The sequence below is a fragment of the Macaca fascicularis genome, chromosome 1 (assembly GCF_037993035.2).
Source record: "Macaca fascicularis isolate 582-1 chromosome 1, T2T-MFA8v1.1".
Taxonomy (NCBI): domain Eukaryota; kingdom Metazoa; phylum Chordata; class Mammalia; order Primates; family Cercopithecidae; genus Macaca; species Macaca fascicularis.
Window position 1 is genome coordinate 191,584,895 of NC_088375.1, and position 24,220 is coordinate 191,609,114.

The 24,220-nt window shown below is 42.8% G+C and overlaps 2 protein-coding genes and 1 long non-coding RNA gene across 4 annotated transcripts in view; 2 read left to right on the top strand and 1 right to left on the bottom strand.

Annotated features, from left to right (window-relative positions):
• Positions 1 to 4,678, top strand: part of LOC141408220 (uncharacterized) — an 86,193-nt gene extending 81,515 nt beyond the window's left edge. The window contains exon 5 of the long non-coding RNA XR_012421447.1: positions 4,410 to 4,678. This is a non-coding gene — a long non-coding RNA (uncharacterized lncRNA). The remainder of the gene's footprint in view (positions 1 to 4,409) is intronic.
• Positions 1 to 9,277, bottom strand: part of CFAP57 (cilia and flagella associated protein 57) — a 76,124-nt gene extending 66,847 nt beyond the window's left edge. For both annotated transcript variants that reach the window (XM_015437254.4, XM_074010001.1), the window contains exons 1-4: positions 9,064 to 9,277; positions 4,344 to 4,660; positions 2,318 to 2,604; positions 839 to 1,046 (exon numbers count right to left, since the gene is read on the bottom strand). In XM_015437254.4, coding sequence (XP_015292740.1) covers positions 839 to 1,046; positions 2,318 to 2,604; positions 4,344 to 4,660; positions 9,064 to 9,220 — 969 coding nt within the window. In that variant the 5' untranslated portion in view covers positions 9,221 to 9,277. The remainder of the gene's footprint in view (positions 1 to 838; positions 1,047 to 2,317; positions 2,605 to 4,343; positions 4,661 to 9,063) is intronic.
• Positions 9,278 to 9,373: 96 nt separating this feature from the next.
• On the top strand, positions 9,374 to 17,968 carry EBNA1BP2 (EBNA1 binding protein 2). Its single transcript, XM_005543689.5, is given in 11 exon segments — positions 9,374 to 9,633; positions 9,636 to 9,662; positions 9,801 to 9,889; positions 9,973 to 10,056; positions 10,291 to 10,463; positions 11,064 to 11,187; positions 12,886 to 12,975; positions 14,675 to 14,750; positions 14,984 to 15,077; positions 17,470 to 17,632; positions 17,781 to 17,968. Coding segments are annotated over 11 exon segments (1,083 nt in total). The 5' UTR covers positions 9,374 to 9,521; the 3' UTR covers positions 17,832 to 17,968.
• The last annotated feature ends 6,252 nt before the right edge of the window (positions 17,969 to 24,220 follow it).

Sequence of the window (24,220 nt, forward strand, 5' to 3'; positions counted from 1 at the left end):
ATACAGTGGCTTGATCTTGGCTCAATGCAACTTCCACCTGCCAGGCTCAAACCATCCTCTCACCTCAGCCTCCCAAGTAACTGGGACTACAGGTGCACACCACCACACCTGGCAATTTTTTTTTTTTTCTTTTTTTTTGAGACAGAGTCTTGCTCTGTCGCCCAGGCTGGAGTGCAGTGGTATAATCTTGGCTCTCTGCAACCTCTGCTGCCTGGATTCAAGCAATTCTAGCTGGAATTACAGACACATGCCACCATGCCTGTTTACCTTTTTTTTTTTTTTTTTGAGAGAGAGTTTCAATCTGTCACCCAGGCTAGAGTGCAGTGGCATGATCCTGGCTCACTGCAACCTCTGCCTCCCAGATTCAAGCTATTCTCCTGCCTCAGCCTCCCAAGTAGCTGGGACAATAGGCACACACTGCCACGCCTGGCTAATTTTTGTATTTTTAGCACAGATAGGGTTTCACCATGTCGTCCAGGCTGGTCTCAAACTCCCGACCTCATAATTTTTTTTTTTTTTTTTGTAGAGGTGGGGTTTCACCATGTTGCCCAGGCTGTTCTAGAACTCCTGAGTTCAAGAGACCCACCCGCCTTGGCCTCCCAAAGTGCTGGGATTATAGACATAAGCCAATATGCTGGTCGATTTTCCTATTTTTAAACTAACTCTGTTCACCTCATCCTAAAACCTCTCTCAGGACAGATATCTCAAGTCACCATTTCACCATTTCTGCTCAGCAATCCTGCCCTATCCCTCCCCATCAGATGCCTTCTCAGAAAACTGCTGCTGGGGAACAAATGCCAATAGGACCCGTTTTGCTTCTTTCTTTTTTCCTCCTTACCCTGATTTCTCTGCTCTCACGGTAAAAATCCTTTTCTTCCATTTTCTCAAACAGCAGAACTCTCCCTGGCCCAGCAGAACAGGCAAATCCCTTTGAATAGGCTGCAATGGCAAACACCTGGGGCATGGACAGCTGACTGTGGCTACTGGCCGCCACCATCTGTTCATAGGAAGGGAGTGGAGAACTGATTGGTGGAAATTCGATCAGGCTGGAAACAAAAAAACAGCATATACAATTTACAGAGACAATCTTGAGGAGATGGAATTCTGCTGGGGAGGAGAAAGAAGGCTGTCATTGGGTGTGACAGAAACCACCCAATGATCCCCTTTTCCATAGCCAAATACTGCCCTTTGGCTTGGGAACTGTACACAAACTGCACATGGCCAAGCCCAGAAGCAAGCGAGTACTCGGGGCGTATGGAGTAGACAGAGGCAAGGGTTGTAGAGGAAGAGAGCCGCAGGTATGCTTGGGCCAAGCCAACGAGTCTGGGCTTTTTTCTGGGAGGCCTGGACCCCAGAGCTTAAGGACTGTGAACGCAGCTCCTGGAGAAGGTTATGGGGACTTTTTAGGAAGCTCCTAATTACAAAAAAAAAAAAAGAAAAAAAAAAAAAAAAGGAGGATATGCCATTGGCATGGGGGGATGGTAGTAAAAATGGGTGGATTGAAGGTTATTGAGGAAGAAGAATCTACAGGATGTCATTGGGGTTGAGGGTCCAGGTTCTGGCATCCGAGAGATCTGGGTTTGAATCCTGAGCCTGCCACTTCTCAGAGCAATAATCTTGGATAGGCCAATTACCTCTTTGATCCTCAGTTTCCTTGTCTACAAAATGGGCATGATAATAGTATGAACTATATAGGGTAAGAATCAAATGGGAATATTTATGAAGTGTTTAAAGCAATGTTTGGTGCATGCAATGGTACATTCCAATCCACAGGAGATATGATTTTTACTGGTTGTCACAGCGGTAATGTGGCATCTCTCTTACCATGGTCAATAACCACTCCTTCCTGAGACTGCACTTTACCCCATCCTCTGTCAGATTTACCTAAAACATTTCCTTGCATTTGTTGGTCTGTCGCCTCCTGCTGAATTATAAGTTCCGTGAGGACTTGTATCCCCAGCATCTAGCAAGAGATGCCTTTTGTATACTGCAAGGGCTTGGTGGACATGAATCAACTCATTAAATTAGTCACTGTAAAATATGTTTCTAAAACTATAGTTTTGAAGACCAGCCATATTATAATGCTTATAAAATGAGGTTAGGTATAAAAAATAAAAAGAACTGTAGCTAGCCTATGGTTATAACTGTTAAATTTCTGCTTAAATATAGATGAAAACTCTTCGAGAAGAAGAGGGAAAATGGGCATAGTTGACTTTTATGGCAGAGGGGTTATGAGTGGTTTCTAAAGAGTGCTGTCTTCTGTATAACGCTGTTAGTACAATGAATGTGGGAGTGCCAGCCCAGGAAGCACCATTACCTCTCTGATTCCTGGATGACATCCAGGTTCTTTGAGTCACGGGTGGGTTCTTTGACCATTATGCTGGTCTCCCAACGCTGATCTCCAGATTCAAAGAGGAAGAGTTTGCCTGTGTCAGTGCCAACAACAATCTTGTCATCAGCCACCCAGGTGTGGGCTAGATAGTTTTGGGGTTCTCCCCTCTGAAAATTGGTTTGCTTCAGGGTTCCCTCAGTGAAACGGAGAAGCTTAAACATCCCATTTCCAGTGACACACACCTGAGTGTTATCCTGTGGACTGAAGCTCACCTGTAAAATGTGAGAGAATTGAAGAAAAAAATTTATGAAACTAATCTTGATGGAATTATTTCCCATTTTACAAGTTAATATTTATTTCAGGCTGCTCAGAATATCTCCTAAACATCACAAAATCATGTAATTTTATGCTGCATTTGATAAGGGGACACATCTATAATCCATTATATTTATCCATTATATTTATAGGGATATGAGTCAAACTAGGAGTCAAACTAGGAAATCTACAAAGGCCAAAGAGCAGAAAGTGCAGCTTTTGACAAGAGCCACACCCAGTGCCGACAAAATGGAATAAAGCTCAGCTGGAAACACAGAAAAAGAGGGTCTGATAGGTTTACATAGCCCTGTCCAGGAGGAAAGAAATCACATGTCAGGGGATGCTATGTGGTCTCCTACCAACTGAACATCCTTCAGCCACAGCTCTTATCCCAATATACACCTGCTCCTCTAGTTACAATGGGATCATGTCCTGATAAACCCATCATAAGCTGAAAATGGGCAAAGCCATGTGGCCACACAGCACCACACTGTAGAGTACCTTGGTTGTTACCTTCGTGATTGAGTGGCTGACTGGGGGCTGTGGCTGCAGCTGCTGCCCAGCATCATGAAAGTATATCACTTGGCCTCTTTCTCCAGAGTGCATATCACTCTTGTACCATTGTAAAGATGAAAATTTTAAGTTTAACCATAGTAAGTTGGGGACTACCTGTAATAGGTAGTAATAGGCAGTCAACCTGCTGTCCTGGCTAGATAGTGAGCAACTTGAAGGGCTGTGACTTTTTCATCTGTTTTCCCAGTGCTGGATTCATCATGGGCATCCAATAAATGGTTGCTGAATCTACTTAGTCAGAGCAGGAGGTGATTCATCAGGCCTCACTGTGGCCTGGTTGAAATCCTCTTCTGGTTCTACCTGCCTTTGGTCTGATTCTGGAAAAATCACTCAGCAGCTTTCTGATTACTATTATAATTTCACCTCGCAACTTCTCTACTACTAGGAAGAGAATACACTGGATAAATAATGTGAGCGTTCTGGTTGTAATATGCTGGTTTACACATCAACATCTTGTGGGTTGAATAAGTGAGTCTATGCCGGAGACACTGATTAGCTAGAATCCCTGAACATGAACAGAACTGAGTCATGGAACTTGTGGAATTGAGTGCTAGATCCCAGACTAGGGTGAGTGAACCAATATCAAACCTCCTTGGGACCCCTTGCCTAAGCCATCAATCAGGTTCCTGAGGGGTCTTCTTCCTTTTGCCCTCAAGACACAATAGAAGGTTCTGCTCCTTACATAACTGCAACTTCAGCGACAGCTTCCTAAAGACCTACCACTTTACATCACATTTCGGAAATCTTCCTACTGCCTGGCAACGCTGCTGGAAAAAGAGGCTAGGACCAGGGAGAGAAAGCAAGTTTTATTAATCCACTTCTGGGCTAAACCTGTGACCAGAAAGCAGTTCTGGGCCAAAGTAAAGAAGATAGGAGCTGGAGCTGGGGAACTCCTAGCTCTGCTACTCACTACCTCTGTGATCTTGGGTGAATTACCTAACCTCTTGGAGCCTCAGTTCTCTCATCTGTAAAATGGGGATAATGATTGTGCATACCTTATATGGTTGTTGTAAGACTAAATATAAAAATGCATGGAGGAAATCAGAACTGTGGCACACAGCACTCAATAAAAAGTAGTTCTATTTTTTATAATTTTCACGATACTTGTCACACTACTAGGTACCTGGTAGACAGGGTTGTTCTGAGTGTCGATTCTAACAATGGCCATTACTTTCTGTTTTTCCCACAGCCAGTAGACAAGATTTGACTCTGGAGGTGATGTCTGAGCCAACAGGTATTTGGAGTCTGGAGAAAAAGCCATGCTAATAAATTTCTGAACTTGGAAGTCAAAATTATTAAGAACTTTGCGCTTCCGGCAAGGGATGGATGACAATTCATAAATGGTGATGGCAGGTTTTTCTTGCACAGTCTCAGAGATAGCGAGATATCGCCGATTGGGACTGATGGACAAGGCCAACATGCCCTGACTCTTGTCTGAGCCTGCAAACAGAGGAAAAAGGAAATAATCAGGGTAGATCACACTTTCACCAGGATTCAACAGGAACCAGGCACAGTAGTGGGCACTGGACAGAAAGAATAAAGGCGGCCTTGGCATAGCTGTGTTTGGGCATTATGAAAATGACTAGGGGCCAGGCGTGGTGGCTCACACCTGTAATCCTGGCACTTCAGGGGGCCGAGGCAGGCAGATGACTTGAGATGGAGAGTTCGAGACCAGCCCACCCAACATGGTGAAACCCCATCTCTACTAAAAATAAAAAAATTAGCTGGGTGTGGTGGCAGGTACCTGTAATCCCAGCTACTCAGGAGGCTGAGGCAGGAGAATTGCTTGAACCTGGGAGGCGGAGACTGCAGTGAGCTGAGATGGTGCCACTGCACTCCAGCCTGGGAGACAGGGAGACTCTGTCCCCAAAAGAAACTGACTAGGGCAGGCACCTCTGAGGATGAGGTGGGAGGAGAAGTCAGGGAAAGTTTCCTGAAGGAGGGCAGGGGCGAGGTGAGATGGGGGCTGGGTGGCAGGTGGCAGTAAGAGCTTGAGACAAGGGGTGGATGTGACAAAGTGTACGGCATAGTGCGAGAACTGCAAGCAGTGGGTTTGCTGGGGCACTGCATGTGAGATGGGGTGACCAAAGATGGGCCTAAAGGGGTGGAATCGGGTCAGACCATAGAGGCCTTTATTCCCTGAGTGGCTGGCTCATCACTCCTCCTCTCCTCCAGAGGCTGGGATGCCAACTACTGGATTCCTTAGCCTCCCTTGCAGTTAGCTGACGTGTGTGACATTCTGGACATGAGGTGGAGGCAGAAGTCTTCTAGAGTGGCTTTATGATAAAGCTGGTGCTTCCTTAAAAACCAGACAGATGCATTCTATCCCCTTTTTCCTGAAATCTAGAGGTGATATCTGGAGATAGAGCTCTCATCTCACAACCATGAGGTAATAAGAATGAAAATGAAGGCTGTGATCCTCTAGAAAACAGAGCCTCAGGCAAAGATTAAAGTGTAAATACTTTATTTGGGAAATGCAATCAGGGTCACATTATGGTTTTTGAGGGCTCTAGGTACTTTTGATTTCATGGCCCCCTCCTTCATTAAAAAATGTTTAAAAATATATTTACAGGCCAGGCATGGTGGCTTATACGCCTGTAATCCCAGCATTCTGGGAGGCCGAGGTGGGCGTATCACCTGAAGTTGGGAGCTCGAAACCAGCCTAACCAACATAGAGAAACCCTGTCTCTACTAAAAATACAAAATTAGCTGGGCATGGTGGCCCATGCCTGTAATCCCAGCTACTCGGGAGGCTGAGGCAGAATCACTTGAACCTGGGAGGTGGAGGTTGTGGTGAGCCGAAATTGAGCTATTGCACTCCAGCTTGGGCAACAAAAGCGAAACTCTGTCTCAAAAAAAAAAATATATATATATACACACACACACACACACACACACATACATATATACATGGTATGGTGGCTTGTACCTGTAATCCCAGCTACTTGGAAGGCTGAGGTGGGAGGATGGGTTGAGTCCAGGAGTTCAAGACCAGCCTGGGCAACATAGCCAGACCCCATCCACATAAAAAAAATTAGCTGGTCAAGGTGGTGCATGCCTGTATTCCCAGTTATTCAGGAGGTTAAAGTGGGGAGGATGGCCTGAACCCAGGAGTTTGAGACTGCTGTGAGCTATGATTGTGCCAGTGCACTCTAGCCTGGGCAACAGAGTGAGACCTGGTTTCTTAAAAAAAGGAAAAGAAAAGAAAAGAAAAGAAAAGAAAAAAACTGTGGAGGATGGAGTTAAGATGGTTTGGAGTTCCAGAAGGAGATAACAGAACAAAAAAGATACCTGCCCTTAGATCCAGGAATCTCAAAGAATCCCTAAGAGGATAAAAAATGAAAATATAAACTATACTGTATGTCTGTGCGTGTGTATCTATGTGTGTGTGTATATATATACACATACACATACGTATATATACGTGTATATATGATGTATATACATGTACATATATGTATATGGTGTGTGTATACATGGTGCGTATTTTATACATATATATGTATATACTGTATGTGTATAGATATATATATACACACACACACACCACAGACAGACATTAAACATCCAGAAAAAAAGATCATCTACAGAAAGACGATGCTGATAGCTAATTTCTTAACCACAGCAACAAAACAGAAGCCAAAAAAACACAATGGAATACGATCTATAATGTGTTGATAAAAATTGCATACCTGTTGAAACTATCTTTCAGAAGTGAGGATAAAATAAAGTCATTTTCAGACAAAAACTGGGAGAGTTTATTAACACATTATCAGTAAATGCAGAAGGAAAATGATCCCATCTGGAATATCTGATTTGTAAAGAGTGACGGTGGGCAAAGAGTTTGGTAAGTATGACAGCAAATATAAATTAATGTTGTCTGTATAAAACCATAATTTAATTAATATTGGAAAGTCATATGATCTTTTTTATTTCTGGTTTTGAGACAAGGTCTTGCTTGGTTGCCTACTCTGGAGTACAGTGGCGTGATCTCGGCTCCCTGCAACCTCCGCCTCCCAGGTTCAAGCAATTCTCCTGCTTCAGCCTCTCGAGTAGCTGGGACTATAGGCACGTGCCACCACGCCCAGCTGATTTTTGTATTTTTAGTAGAGATGGGGTTTCACTATATTGGCCAGGATGGTCTTGATCTCTTGACCTCGTGATCTGCCCACCTTGGCCTCCCAAAATGCTGGAATTACAGGCGTGAGCAACCGCGCCCGGCCAGATGTCCATTTTTATCACCCGTATTCAACACTGTCTGGAGGTGCTTACCAGCACAGGTAGCACAAGAAAAAGGAAGAAAACCATCGTTATTTGTAGATAATATGATAGTCTATATAGAAATCCCTGCATAATCTATAGACAAATCATTAGAATTAATAATTTAGCAAATATGCTGGAAATAAACATTAATAAATAAAAGTCAACTGTATTTAATAGTTTATTCCAACAGAATATTATGTGGTTGATAAATCTGACTTTATTAAAACTAATAATTTTTGTTCATCAAAAGATACTGTAAGGTGGGAGAAAAATGCCCCAAACTGGAAGAAATTATTTGCAAGACATATATATATCTGATAAATTATTGGTATACAGAATAAATTGTGCATGTAAAACAATAAAATTGCGAAAAATTTCCTGCACAACAAACTATAAAAAACAAGTAAAAGACTTGAACAAGGCATTTAACATACGACTAAATAGGAACAGCCCATAAACATGTAAACAGATACTCATCATCATTAACGATAGCAAAATGCAAACGAAAACCACAATTCCTTTTCTCAACTACTAGATTAGCAAAAAATTAGGAAGTTGGACAATACCAAGGGTTGGCAGGGTTGTTGAGGAATGAGAACTCTTATGCACTCCTGGTGGGAGTGTAAATTGGTACTATCATATTACTCAGTAAGTTTAGTCCTGGCCGTGTGTCCTAGAGAATCTGCACAAATAGACGAATGTATACGCATGCAAGAATGTTTATAGTAGTATAGTCTGTAATAGCATATGATTGTTATTTCCCAAATGTCCCTCAACACTAGAGTGAATACATATATTTGAGACATTATATTCATATGATGGAACACTACATAGCAATACAATGAACTTGGTTATATGTATCAAGATGCATGAATCTCAAAAGCATGATGTTGAACTGATGCAGCAGGACACGGAATACAGGGAGAAGCCCTAGAATTGGTAATATTCTATTTCCTATGCTGGTGGCTGGGTTCACAGATCTACATTCTATTGTAATTCTTTAAATATTACATATATGTAGGGTACATTCTTTCGTGTGTCTATGTCACAATAAAAGGTGTCAATGCAACAAAAAATGGGAAAATGGATTCGGTTGTTGAAATCATGAATATCATCAACAGGACCACTGTGAACAAAAATAAGGGCTGTAATGTTATACAAATGGTTATTTGCAACTTGGGATAAAGTTTACAGTGTCTTCATCATACATGGATTCAAAAGGTGATGTAATGAAGGTGGCGTGCTCAGGAAAACTGTGTCAGACAACTCAAAAAGGGGCTCTGGTAATGACAAAGGCAATGATATTGAAGATACCAAAAGAGGGATTCTTAACATATTTTCCTGAAATTACAGTGAAAAAAGCACTTTTAAATTAACATTTTATATGTGATTTTAACTACGTATGCATGACTGATTAATCTAGTTTCATAATACAAGTCGCCATTTATTTCCTCTACCTTTATAATACTGCATATATATTCAAATTGGCCAAAATCTTTCTTTCCAATCATCATGCTGGGATTATGGGGTTATATGTGGCACATACCATTCCTGTATGTCAGGATGGAAAGGGTTTTTACCTGGAATGAATTTTTGCCATTTCTGATCCACATTGTACTTCACACAGTGATTTCCTGAAGGAAATATAATGATCTGTTCATCGAAGTAGAAGATATTGTTGGCCACGTGGGATCGAAGACCAAAAACATGCAGCGTCTGAGCTACCACGGCCGACATGATCTCCCGCCAAAGAGTTCTGCTGAACCACCAAGGCGGCGTTTCAGAGTGGAGAGCGTTGCCCTGCTCCGCCCCGACCCCGCCCCCGGCCCAGACACGCCCCGCCCAGCATCTAGGACACGCCCTCCCCGCTCCTTGCCCCTCCCCTTTCCCCTCCCCCGGGGTCCTCCTGCGCGCCACCGCATCCCCGCGTCTCCTTTTTCTGCCTTTTCCTTTGTACCCTCACTGCTACCAGCTCCTTCTGGCGACCCCCAGGTACCCGCTCCCACCTTTCACTTCTCTCTGGGTCAGCAGACCACGCATGTATCCACAGGCACTACCTGTGCGGATCCTAAGCAACCCGGGCACTTTCAAACGCCGTAGCGGTTCCTATAGCAACGATAAACCGGAAGTATGGTTTGCCGCCGGAAGCGGAAGCCCAATCAAAAGTTTAGCAGTAGCTGTGAGTTGCTGGCCCTGGTGCGACTCTGTGGCACGTGGAGCCACGGCCCGGGACTAGGGGGCTGAAGGCAGGCAGCGGCGGCCAGGGCCGCCCTCTGCTAGCCGCTTGGGTCTCGGGATACCCCGCTTCTTCTTGTAGGTGTGGGACGTGCGTGCGGCGAGATGGACACTCCTCCGCTCTCGGATTCGGAGTCGGAATCCGATGAATCTCTTGTCACAGACAGAGAGGTAAGTCTCAGCAGAGCTCGCGGGGCTGGGCATGGGAGAGGGGGTCTTACACCCCTGGGAGTGACCGTGATTGTGTCCTGCAGTTGCAGGATGCGTTTTCCCGAGGGCTTCTGAAGCCAGGCCTCAATGTCGTGCTAGAGGGGCCGAAGAAGGCCGTGAACGACGCGGTGAGCGCGGGCACAGGGTCGGGGGTACTCGGACTTGGGATGCGCACCAGCCGCTGTTGGGCTTGGGAGACCGATTCTTGTCCCAGGAAAGATGCACCCTGAGCCTTGCCAAGAGGGTCTATTACCTGTCTGCGTATTGGGGATTAGCGCTTTGTCCCTTTGCCTAACAGCCTGTGCTTGGGAAGAGCAAACTCAGAGTCCCCTTCTTATGAGCTCAGTGTCTGGATTTCCTAGAATGGCCTGAAGCAATGTTTGGCAGAATTCAAGCGGGATCTGGAATGGGTTGAAAGACTCGATGTGACACTGGGTCCGGTGCCGGAAATCGGTGGATCTGAGGCGCCAACACCTCAGAACAAGGACCAGAAAGCTGTTGATCCAGAAGACGACTTCCAGCGAGAGATGAGTTTGTATGTTTTCAAATGTTGGAGAAGTTGAGGATCCTTGTGCAGGAGAGTGGGAAAGGGGAAATTAGTAAGCCTGCACTCAGAATAAGCTTAGGGGTAGGGAGAGCAGCTTCTTTTGACTAAGAATAGCTAGGAGATTCTCGCTGTTTGAGAGGAGAGCTCCTTGGTCCACAGTCACGATTCAAAGTCCAGTTTAGGGACTAATTTGAAATATTCATGTTAAAGCTTTTTGTGCATGCTTCAGTTAAAAAAAAAAACAACAAAAAAAACCTTGCTTATGGGATGTTCTTGTGTGGAATTGCTTTAGTAATTACGTAAGAATCCATAATCGAAATTAGTTTGTGTTAATGGGTACCTTTAGAGTAGTCATTCTCTTAAAACTATTTTTAGCAATACCCCTCCCCTTTTTAAAAACTGGTATATGTCTACATTTCTTTTAGATACTAAATCAGTGAGGTTTGGTGACAGTTTTTGTTTGTTCTTGCTAATGGAGGTCAGATTTTGAGAGTCCTTCTGAGCTTGGATAACTCATGAGAGGCAGTGAAAAGGAACGTAAGGCCTCTCTCCTTCACCTCATTACACATTTTGTCCCACAATTCTCAGCTACCGCCAAGCCCAGGCCGCAGTGCTTGCAGTCTTACCCCGCCTCCATCAGCTCAAAGTCCCTACCAAGCGACCCGCTGATTATTTTGCAGAAATGGCCAAGTCTGATCTGCAGATGCAGAAGGTAAGAAATAGAAATATTCCTCTGGAAAGCCAAAATTTTGTACTTAAGCATATTCAGCTGGCTTAGAAAGATAGCTGTGAGCCCAATAATGGGGAGCCAGTTGTCAGAGGACAATTATTACCTCTTCCATAGATTGACTACTTCAGAGTCATGCCAGTTACCACCAATTAGATGCATATGACATTTTTTCTAAAATCAGCAATTAAGGAGAGGAACAGTGCTGTGAGAAGTGTAGTCCTTGAGGTGAAGATGGCCCATTGCATTTCCTAGCTGGCTTGGTCATGGCATGGTGTGCAGAGAAGACAGCATTCTTGTGCCCTTGCCACTGGTAGTGCTAGAACTTGTAGACAATTACTTTTCTCTGGGCCTCAGTTTTCTCCTCTATAAAATGAGAGATTCTTAGATGGTTCAGATACAGTACAATTTAGAGTTGGGTAGAACTTGGACCTCATTTAACTTTGAAGGAGGGGATTGCCAGCATGTAACCAAGATATACTCAGCCCTCCATAGCCATGGGTTCAGCATCTGTGGATTCAGCCAACCTCAGATCAAAAATATTTGAGAAAAAAATTTGAAAATGTTGGAAAAAGAAAACTTGAATTTGCCATGTGCTGAGAACATTGAATCTGTGAGAATGACATGATGCGTAGCATTGAATTCAGTATTATAAGTAATCTAGAGACTATTTAAAGCAGTGGTCTGGCAACAGGGACCGGTTTCGTGGATGACAATTTTTTCATGAACTGGGGGAGGGGATAGTTCCGGGATGAAACTGTTCCACCTCAGATCATCAGGCATTAGATTCTCATAAGGAGCACACAACCTAAATCCTTTGCATGCTTTCACAGTAGAGTTCGGGCTCCTATGAGAATTTAATGCAGCCGCTGATCTGACAGGAGGTGGAGCTCAGGTGGTAACGCTCGCTTGCCTGCCACTCACTTCCTGCTGTGCGGCCTGGTTCCTAACAGGCCACAGATTCATAGCAGGTTCATGGCAGTCTGTGGCCCAGGAGTTGAGGTCCCCTGACTTTATACTGGAGGCGAGTGTAGGTTATATGCAAACGCTACACCATTTTTATATAAGGGACTTGAGCATCTGTGGATTTTGATGTCTGTAGTGGGTCCTAGAACTTATCCTCTATGGATACTGAGGGATGAGTATATTTAAATAGTACCCTGGGGTCTCAAACTGGATTTTAGGGAGCTTTTGTCATGGTAGTAGTTCACCTTCTCACTGTGAACTCTGTACAAGTTCTCACTGACAACTTCTCGTCCTTTAACTAAAATGTGTATGTTTGACTGAAAAGGCTAGGCACCTGATATCTGCGTGGATTTTTATTGTGTATGTGGTATACTAGAAAAGGACACTGAGGCCGCATACTGGTTTCCAGCCTCAGTCTACTGACAGTAGCAATGGGGAGAAGTTTGTCTTCTTTCCTGGGCTTCAGACAGGCAGTTTGTAAAATGAAACAGACAGCACACTGGAATTGGGAAGGTGACTTTCAATCTCTGGCTTCACTCTGACACTTTTGGTAAAGTGCTCAGCCTGTGGGCCCCATTGTCCTCAGGGGTTGGAATTGATGATTTACAAGTTGCATAGTTTAAAGAACAGGGAATATCTGTTCCCTGCTCTAGTGCATCCTAAGTAGTGGTCATTCCAGATTCAAATAACATAAACTGACAGCGTTTTGTGTTGTAGATTCGACAGAAGCTGCAGACTAAACAGGCTGCCATGGAGAGGTCTGAAAAGGCTAAACAACTGCGAGCACTTAGGAAATACGGGAAGAAGGTGAGAAGGAAAGTGTGCAGGGAACAGGAAGAGGCGGAGTGTGTGTGTTAGATGAGATTGCCGTGGTCTGACGTGGTCCCCTGAACTGAATGGAGCTGTGTGTTGATCGTGTGTTTACCATCTCTCAGTGTATGTGCTGGTATTCATGAGCACAGTCTTGCCTGGACATGAATGCTTCCCCAGGAGTAGTATGGTGACTGCAGGTGAGCCAGTCACCTCTCTGGTCTTCAGTTTTCATTATCTATACACTGGGTCCAGATGAGTGGTTTCCAAACCAGACCTCAGCAAAATCACCAGGGGAAGTTTTTCAAAACAGAATTCTAGACTTCAGAATCCCCGGGAATCTGTGTCTGTTTTCCCCCTTCTCCAAAAGCTTTCCAGGTGATTCTGAAATGCATCCTGGTTTGGGATTCACTGGCCTATGTGATAATCATGTCCCTGAAGAAATTATCCTAATGATTGTCGTCCAATCTGAAAGATTGCCTGTGTGTTTGAACTGTGAATGTCTGAGTTCTAATGTAACACCAGATCAGGCATACCCTGAAACTTTTCTTGGTTTTCCTTTTTTATTTCATGGTCATCTAAGAACGAAGATGACGGGTTTTAAAGTTAGGATTGTGGGAAGACATGAATGTGAGGAAGATTGGCGTGGGTGTTAAGACTTTGTCAACATTTGGACAGAAGCAGTTGTGATCTGGGTTGCAGGACTCTTGTCCACATTTGGGGTCGTTTCACTGATACATTCTCAGCAGAGTAAGAATAGGCTGGGATCCTGTCCTCTACAAAAGGCCTGCTGCGGATTTATTATTTCTTTGATCTGGAGGTGGATGGTTGAGATTCTCTCAAAGACACCAATAAGTAATTTAACATAACGAAAATTACCAAAAGCAAAGACAAACTCACTTGGGCCTTTTAGTTCACTGTTCCTAATTTAAGGAAACATTGGGGAAGAGGTTGTCAACTGGGGTGAATTTGCTCCCTAGGAGTTTTCTGTGACTGCCTGGTGATATTTTTAGTTGTCAAATTTGGGAGGGAGGGTACTACTGGCATCTAGTAGGTAGAGGGCAGGGGTGCTGCTAAATATCCTACAGTGCAGGACAGGCCCCTACGCCCCAGCAAAGAATTATTCTCTCCACACTGTAGCAGTATCAAGATTGAGAAAACCCCTGTTAGAGTATTATAAAGTATCTCCTTTTATCCTTCAAACTTTTTTCTTTTCTTTTCCTGGGGACATTGTTTTTTTCTCTTCCTTTTGGTTACTTTCATACCTAGTTACAGTGGGTTAAATAATCTGTCCAAATGTGATGTGAAAATTGATGTAGTCTTAAACATGATTTGCTTCAGTTTTGTAGGCAGGATTGTATAATAGGATGAGTGCTGGCTTTGGAATCAAACAGCCTGGGTCATCTCAGCTGTGCACTTTTTCACTATGCAACTTGGGCAAGTTAACTTCTCTGTGCTTCAGTTTAGGGGATAACACAAATTTCAACTTCACTACATTGTTATGAGACAGATATATCTTCATCTATGAAGAATATACCTAGATCTGAGAATATACTTAGAGTCCCTAACACAGTTTTTGGCACATAGTAAATGTCAAAGGGTAGCAGCATTAATCATGGTGTTGCTCTTAAGACAATGTAGATACTGGAGTAATGGTATGGAATAGCTGTTAACAGTCCTTGTGTTCATATCACAGGTGCAAACGGAGGTTCTTCAGAAGAGGCAGCAGGAGAAGGCACATATGATGAATGCTATTAAGAAGTATCAGAAAGGTTGGTACATCTCTCTGCTAGGGGAAGAAGGGTAGCAGGTACTTTAGAGTTGATTTGGACACTTAGTGCTTTGGAGCCTTCTTGGTTGATGTGGACCTAGGTTTTGGGAATGGTGTTGGAGAGCAGGATGTGACTGTTAAAATCAGTGTAGCAAATAATAGCCTCATATGGTGGTTTAAACTTTTCTTCTTAAAATACAGTGGTGCTGATCACAATTACTTCTTCACTTACAGGCTTCTCCGATAAACTGGATTTCCTTGAGGGAGATCAGAAGCCTCTGGCACAGCGCACGAAGGCAGGAGCCAAAGGCCAGCAGATGAAGAAGGGGTGAGAAGTGTTTTGGCATGGTGTCTTTGGATCCCGTGAGGTGTGATGGGGCCACAGGTCACAAGGATGGCAGACATAGCACCTCCACCAGCACAGCCATAGAGTCCAGACAGTGCAGCTGCTGCCTGTGGCCGAGACCCCTAGCACTGTGTGATGGGCCCTTTTAGCCATGCCAGTCTTTGAAGAGTAAAAGAAGGCACTTTTTAAACTTGTGGTTTTTGGACAGAGTCTCAGTCTGTCACCCAGGCTACAGTGCAGTGGTACAGTCTTGGCTCACTGCAACCTCCACCACCTGGGTTCAAGTGATTCTTGTGCCTCAGCCTCCTGAGTAACTGGAACTACAGGTGTCCGCCACCACATCCAGCTAATTTTTGTATATGTAGTAGAGGTGGGGTTTCGCCATGTTGGCCAGGCTGGTCTTGAACTCCTGGCCTCAAGTGATTCACCCACTTCAGCCTCCCAAAGTGCTGGGATTATAGGTGTGAACCACTGCACCCATCCCAAGAAGGTACTTTTAAGTATGTGGCACCCTTTAAGTGAATGCCGAGTAAAAGTTGATTCCTCATCACACAGTGTGATGGTCGAGAGTTCAGACTTAGGGTTCAGATCCCGACTCTACCACTCAGTAGGAGGGCAGTTTTGAACAAGTTACCATACCTTTCTAAATGCTAATTGCCTCATCTGCTAAGTTGAGGAAATAGTGTCTGCCTCATAGTATGAAGATTAAAAGAGAGAATGTGGGCTCTCATTGTTCTTTCTAGTCCACTTTTTTGCATACCTGGATACCAGGCCTAGGGGAAATGATAATTTCCATGTAAGATAGTAAGTGCTATGATAGAGGCATTTGGGGATTAGTACTGAGGCAGCTTTTATAAATACCTGACAGGGTCTGGGGATGGGTTTCTGGAGGAGGGTTCGACTTGAGCATTGCTTGAAGCATGAGTAGGAATTAACCACGAGAATAGAAGAGAAGCTGGGTTTGGGAAGAAGTGAAAGCCTGAAAGAGCAAAGCCATCGAGATGTGAAATCTTAGGGGTTTGTGAGGAACAGTAAGCCCTTGGTGTCACTGGGAATACAGTGCAAAGCAAGGAGGGGTGCGATGTGGCTGGGGGGACCTGGGCTGTGGGTTTGCCTTGTTGAGGAGCTTGGGCTTTGTCTAGAAGGCAGTAGAGAGGCTAAGTTGTAGGTTGTACTAATAATAATGAGCAGGTTATATTCATGTTTTTAAAAAGATTACAGTGGATTTTGTATAGGTGACAGACTTGAGGCAAGCTGAGAAAATGACAAGGAGACTATTGCAAAAGTCCAGATGAAAATGATAATAATCTGAAAGTGGCAACTGAGGGAGAAGAGAAGATGGATTGAAGAAACATTGAAGAGGTGAAATGAGCAGGACTTAGTAATTGACTTGGGTATAAAGAGTGAGAGAAGAACCAAGGCTGACTCTCACATGTTTGACCTGTGTGTCTGGGTTGGTGGGAGCAGTGCCAGCCTCAAGTGAGGGCATATGTACAGCAAGTAGAGCCAGTCCAGGAGATGACATGAATTTGGAGATGCTGAATTCAAGATTCCTATTGGATGACCAGTTTTACATTTGAATGTTATTCCATTTGAATGTTATTCGAATGCCTATAATTACATTTGAATGTTTACATTTGAATGTGTTCATTTCATTACATTTGAATGTTACAAATGTAACATTAGATTTGGATGTGAACTGCATGTATTTACCCTTGAGAGGAATAGACACAACTGAGGGTGATTTAACAAGATTTGGTTAAAATAGAAAGCTTGCTTTTTTTTTTTTTTTTTTTTTTTTGAGACAGAGTCTTGCTCCGCCACCCAGGCTGGAGTGCAGTGGCGTGATCTTGCTCACTGTAAGCTCCGCCTCCCGGGTTCACGCCATTCTCCTGCCTCAGCCTCCTGAGTAGCTGGGACTACAGGCACCCGCCACCACGCCCGGCTAATTTTTTGTATTTTTTTAGTAGAGACGGGGTTTCACCGTGTTAGCCAGGATAGTCTTGATCTCCTGACCTCATGATCCACCCGTCTCAGCCTCCCAAAGTGCTGGGATTACAGGCGTGAGCCACCGCACCTGGCCTAAAATAAAAAGGTTTCTAAAGACAGCAGGAAGCCACATGATACATGTAGAGCCTTCCCTGCTTGTTGCTTTATTTTCCTGCCCTGGTGGTCAGAACTGTAAATAGATGAGCTAGATGAGTTTGTCTAGAGAGGCTGTAGCATAGGATTGTGGGGCCAAGGATGAGATTCTGGGTTACAGACGTGCCTAAGGGGCTTTGCTTATAGAAAGGAAACTGAGAGCATTGCTGGGCCATCAAATTCATGAGAGTTTACAGTGCTGTGGGTGATGTCTAGGACCATTCTTTTCCAGGCCCAGTGCTAAACGACGGTATAAAAACCAGAAGTTTGGTTTTGGTGGAAAGAAGAAAGGCTCAAAGTGGAACACTCGGGAGAGCTATGATGATGTATCTAGCTTCCGAGCCAAGACAGCTCATGGCAGAGGCCTCAAGAGGCCTGGCAAGAAAGGATCAAATGTAAGTGAGCCCAGGTGTCCGGGTGAGGAGCAGGCTCAGCCTCCCCTCCCACTCCCAACCCTGCCCTCTCCCTTCAGTTATGTTCGTCCTCACCTGGGGCAGAAGGCAAGCTGCTATGTGACCAGATGTGGTATATCTTTTTCTGTAGAAGAGACCTGGAAAACGAACGAGAGAGAAGATGAAGAACAGAACGCACTAAACAGCATCTTTGAATACAAAGAACCAAGAAAAAGGAATGAAGACTCACAATTTCACAACACACTTTGATCCCTTCTGTTGGTGTCATGTTGTAAACATTTCTTTTAATAAACTAAATAAAAATTATTAAAGAACACATACCTTTGGTTAAATAGTCCAGACTAAAAGATTGAGAAGTTACTTTGCATTGCTATCTATTGATAATTTAGACATTGAGTTCAAATTGCCTTCATTTTGTGATAAATGGTTTAACTGACACCTCCCTCATTTCTTATGCCTCATCCTTCTAAGTAGTTATATTACAATCAATCCCCGTAAAGCTCAATGCCCATATTTTACAGGCGTGAGCCACCGTGATTTTCTTTGTGGTACAGCTTTTGGTTTTTCCTCCAGTTAACTTTCACCTTACATTCTTCTGCTTGCCTAATTTTCCTTCTGTATTCTTAGTTCTTTCCAGATGCTTTATCATCTTACCCACTTTATACTTTTTCTCCTACAACCTAGTTACGCCACACAACTGTCTCTTTTTTTCTAGACCTTCTAAGTTGGTGCCATTATTTCCAGAATCCCATATTTTCCCATCTTAGCATATGCCTTCTTTTGCTGTATACCATTTTTTGGTACCTTACTAAGAAAGGGAAAATAAGAGGTAAACTTTTTATCTCCTTACATTTCTGAAATTGCCTTTAATTTGGGCTGATAGGAATTTCCTCCTTAGAATTTTAGAATTTCACAGGCACTGTTTCTAAGTTGTATTTCAGTTCTACTTTTGGGAGAGAGATTTCTTTGATTTTTAAATTTATTTTTATTTTTATTTTTTTTTTGAAACACAGTCTCGCTCCATCGCTCAGGCTGGAGTGCAGTGACACAATCTCGGCTCACTGCAACCTCCACTTCCCGGGTTCCAGCGATTCTGCCTCAGCTTCCTAAGTAGCTTGGATTACGGGCATGCGCCACCACACCCAGCTAATTTTTGTATTTTTAGTAGAGACAGGGTTTCACCATGTTGGTCAGGCTGGTCTTGAACTCCTGACCTCAGGTGAACCACCTGCCTCTGCCTCCCAAAGTGCTGGGATTACAGGTGTGAGCCACTGTGCCCGATCTAAAATCATTTTATTGAATATGTATTTTAGCTTTCATTTCATTTATCCCCCAAGAGTTCCTTATTCTCAAATTGGTCATTTTTCATATCATTTTATTCTCTAGATGCAGTATCTTATATCTCTCAGGATATGATTATAATTCTAATTTTTTGATAAAGTTTCCTTCTGTTCCCTTCATTCTGTTTCTGCAGTCCGTGCATTTTGATCTCCCCTTTCCCATGTTTGAGCAGTAGAGTATTGTAGAAGCTAAGAAGCGTGGACTCTGGGGCCTGGCTCTGTTGCTTAGTTGCTGTTTGACCATAGCGAATTTAATTTGTATTTCCTGTGTCATCTCTGGCATAATATAGATGTATCTACCTCATTGGGTTCCCGTCAGCATTGGGTTAATCAACGTAAAACACTTAGAACATTGCCTGCCATATAATTAAAACATTATCCTAATATAACACGATAATCTGATAATCCCCTTTGATTAGGATTATTTTGCTGGGGTTTCTTTCCTTAATATCTGGCAAGCCTTGGTTGTTCATATTTGAGAAGTACTAGCATAGGCGGAAGCTCTGTGTAGGTGGTACGTTGAGTAGGCAGGCCACATTAATTGTTGGGCTTTACTCTGTGTTGATAGAGTGGTAAGCCATTTTACCTGCCCCTTCTCTCTCCATTCCAGTTTAGAAACCATATTTTATTTTTAAGGAAGTTAGAAATGCCTGAGAGCTATATAGTATCTTTGGCAGAAAGAATAACTTATTTTCACATTTTCTTGTAGCATTATTGGCACATGAAAAGGATATTTCTGGATTCATATAATACTAAGATTGTAATGTAGAACAAAGATAATTTAGTTTTTATAAACTAATTTCAACTAACAAAACTGGTCACACAGGTCACATGTCAAGAAGACAAAAATATTTACTCTGTCCTCTTTCATAATTCATGCCATATTATTGCATGGGGATAATGTATAACAGGCCCAGAAGCAGTTAGAGACTGAATTATGCAAGTAACACAGAGTTTCACAAAAGGAGAACACAGGTTAACAACATTTCACATTGATAAAGCCAAAGCCAAAAGTGAGTTACTAATGCAACATACTTTTACAGGCTTTGAAAACTATGCCCCCCCCCTTTTACTTCCTTGGTGTTTTTCTTTTTTATTATAGAGCAAAGATTTACATATGGAATCACTTTCCTTAATTTTAGAAATATCCTTTGTAGAACTTATTTACATCACTTCTACCATTCTGACCTTCAAAATAAAGGATGTTCAAGGTGCAGGTAGCATTATGTCTTCTTTTTCTTTTGTAAAAACAAGGTCTCACTCTGTTGCCCATGCTGGATTACAGTGATATGATCATAGCTCACTGTAGCCTCAAACTCGTGGGTTCAATCAATCCTCCTGCCTCAGCCTCCCAACTAGCTGGGTCTACAGGTGCATGCCACTATGCCTGGCTAGGTTTTTTTTTTTTCTTTTTAATTTTTTGTAGGGACAGGGTCTTGCTCTACTGCCTAGGCTGGTCTCAAACTCCTGGGCTTAGGCAATCCTGCCTCGGCGTCACAAAGTGCTGGGAATACAGGTATGAGCCACTGCACTCAGCCTCCTTCATATTGCTTTAAAATAAATACAATCCCATTCATTGAAAAATAAGTAGGAACTTAGGAGTCCCCAGTACAGATTCTAATATGCATGAATTCAGTTATCAGGATGTAATTAAATAAGTTTCTCACCAACAATGTTCACATTTCAGTTACCGAAGTAATAACTGAGTAATTGCATAAAGTAGAAATAGTCGCCGCTAGCTCTTTAGTCCACAAATCACTGCATACATGACAGATGCATGAAAACTAATGACCATCACTTCTTTCAAAGTCTGTCCAAAATCAGCCACTGCATCTGTTATTCATTTCACACACACACACAGCAAAGTGTGTAGTTGTGTTGCCTCTGTCTTTAGCAATAAACTCATGCATTTTATAGAGTTGAAAGGGAATTGACCACCAAGGATTAATGTACACCAAAGAAACAAAAAATGATAGGGCACAGTGACTCATGCCTGTAATCCCAGCACTTTGGGAGGCCATCTGAGCCCAGGAGTTTGAGACCAGCCTGGGCAACACAGTGAGACCTCTCTACAAAAAATTTTTGGCCGGGCGCGGTGGCTCATGCCTGTAATCCCAGCACTTTGGGAGGCCGAGGCGGGCAGATCACGAGGTCAGGAGATCGAGACCATTCAGGCTAACACAGTGAAACCCCGTCTCTACTAAAAATACAAAAAATTAGCTCGGCGTGGTGGCGGGTACCTGTAGTCCCAGCTATTCAGGAGGCTGAGGCAGGAGAATGGCGTGAACCCAGGAGGCGGAGCTTGCAGTGAGCTGAGATGGCATCACTGCACTCCAGCCTGGGCGACAGAGTGAGACTCCATCTCAAAAAAAAAAAACATTTTTTTTTTAATTGGCCAGGCATTGGTGGTGTGCACTTGTCCCAGCTACTGAGGAGGCTGAAGTGGGAGAATATCTTGTGCTTGGGAGTTTGAGGCTGCAGTGAGCCATGTTTGTGCCACTGCACTCCAGTTTGGGTGATAGAGTGAGAACCTGTCTCAAAAAACTAAAAAAAAAAAAAAATTTTTTTTTTTTTTTTTAATGGTGAGACTGGAAGTAAAATTTGAGTGCAACGCAAATGGAATTGTAGATGAAATAGCTGATACTGGTCTGTGAATGCTGTTGCCGTTCTAGAGACTAGATATACAGCCAGAGAAACCTTGTGAAGGCAAACTTAACAAATGAGGAAAGAGATGAAAAGGATGAAGATGTCTCCAGGGAGTGACACTAGTGAAAAACTTCACATTAAAGTGACTCTTGGAGATATGTAATGACACTGGAAGATCAAGTGATAAAATGTTGGAACTAAATCCAAACTTAGAAAGGAGTAAAGACAATTTGCCAAGGCATGGAAAAGATGCTTGTTCTATATTGTAAGTTATAGAAGGGAAAAAAGTAGACAAGCATGGTTTTTCATACAGAAATAAAACACTTGATTCTCAATGTTTCTATTGTTTTAGTCTACTAAATATTACTATTTTAATTTTGTTACGCATTGAACAGAGTTTTTAATACTTTCACACAATTTTTTTTCATTGTTTAGTTTTCGTTTCTAAGGCTTAAAGATTCATACTTTTTCTTTTCTTTTTCTTTTTCTTTTTCTTTTTTTTTTTTTTTTTTGAGACAGAGTCTCGCTCTGTCGCCCAGGCTGGAATGCAGTGGTGCGATCTCGGCTCACTGCAAGCTCCGCCTCCTGGGTTCTCGCCATTCTCCTGCCTCAGCCTCCTGAGTAGCTGGGACTACAGGCTCCTGCCACCACGCCTGGCTAATTTTTTGTATTTTTAGTAGAGACAGGGTTTCACCGTGTTAGCCAAGATGGTCTCGATCTCCTGACCTTGTGATCTGCCCGCCTTGGTCTCTCAAAGTGCTAGGATTGCAGGCATGAGCCACTGCACCCGGCCAGATTCATACTTTTTAAAAGGACTTTTGGACAATTTTTCTTTAAAGGTCACAGAACAATTGTAATTTTCCCCCAATGATGATTAAGATCGCTTTGCATAGTTTCAGCAAGCAGGACATTTTTGTAGTCCTGCACTATTGTGCAAAGTGAAGACTGACTATATATGCTTTTTTAGATGAGTATACAAAGTAACAGCTTTCTGTTTTTTGGGCAGAGTTGGGAAGGAGATGAAAGCAGAAAATGTGGTTGCTCTCTTTGCAGGAACAGAGCTACAGAAGCATATTGATTGCTTTCAGAGCACAGCCTTGTGATGAAAACATTCAGGCATTTAATCTATTTTATAATTTACACTGGATCATAAAACTAGACTCACCTTTCTGCATATCAACGAATCCACTTTTTATGCTGTTCTGAAAATTTAAATATTCATGAAGATGAATTCAAGTGTAATTATAAGAGGTACCTTTTTCACATTGAAGACTAGATGTCAAATAATGTTCCAGAACCTTTTGGTACAAGATTTTTTTGTTGTTGTTTGTTTGTTTTTTATTTTTTGAGACAGAGTTTCGCTCTGTCACCCAGGCTGGAGTGTAATGGCATGATCTTGGCTCACTGCGACCTCTGCCTTCTGGGTTCAAGTGATTCTCCTGTCTCAGCCTCCCAAGTAGCTGGGATTACAGGCACCCACCACCAAGCCCAGCTAATTTTTGTAGTTTTAGTAGAGATGGGGTTTCACCATGGTGGCCAGGCTGGTCTTGAACTCCTGACCTCAGGTGATCTGCCCGCCTCGGCCTCCCAAAATTCTGGGATTACAGGTGTAAGCCACCGCACCACGCCAGGCCTATGATCTTTAATTGGAAGTCATTGGACCTCAACTGCATACATGTAAACTAACTCTTCTGGGCAATCAGAAATTATATCTGATCATTATCCTGTATATTACCTACTACATTGCTGGTTGGACTACTTCCAGTACTAGATATGCAGTTTTGCTATAGATGATGGTAGCTATGATGATACCAAAGAAAAGGCTCTTTTTAGCCCAACAAAAATTTTAAAAGAACATTGAAAACAAGCAGAGTGGATACATAAGAATTATGCATGTGCTCATGGAAAAGCAATTTCAAACAGACATGTAAAGGAAAATGAACCTATTCTATTCTGATATAAAAACAATGCACAGTATTTCATTTGCATTTTAAAAAACAGAACCAAGATTATGTGCAGCATTTACAAGTATCTTACCTTGAATCACAGTGCAGGATTCCACTGCTCCCCATCAATGTACTCTGAATTTAATATGGGCTTCTGTGATATAAAATGGGGCAAATCTGCTGAGACTTGCCCTCAGGGTTTCCTTCCTTAACCAAACCCTATTACATATTGCAGGGTCCATGGCCTTCTTCTCAAAACAAAGAATTAAAATAAAAATCGAGATCCTAAGACAAAACATACCTAACTCTTTTTAAATAATGAGCAATGATTTCTTGTCATTAGATGCATTCCCCCTCACTCAGGAATAAGAGATCTTTAACGGTTTCTTCTTTATCCGCTTAGGCCAAAGAAAAAGCCAAAGTGATCACTATATATTAAAATTTAGATATTAATTTTATTTTCTCTAAGTTTTTATACTTCCTAGTTTTAAAAAAAATGCCAAAATGTTCATGTTCCGGTTTTCTATGGTTTAAATAGCAACTTAGGATGGCAACATTGGCTTCTGCGGTTTTACAAAGACAACTCCCTTGGCGTAATGGCCAACAAAGGATCTAGCCTGATGGCAGCTGGGAACAAG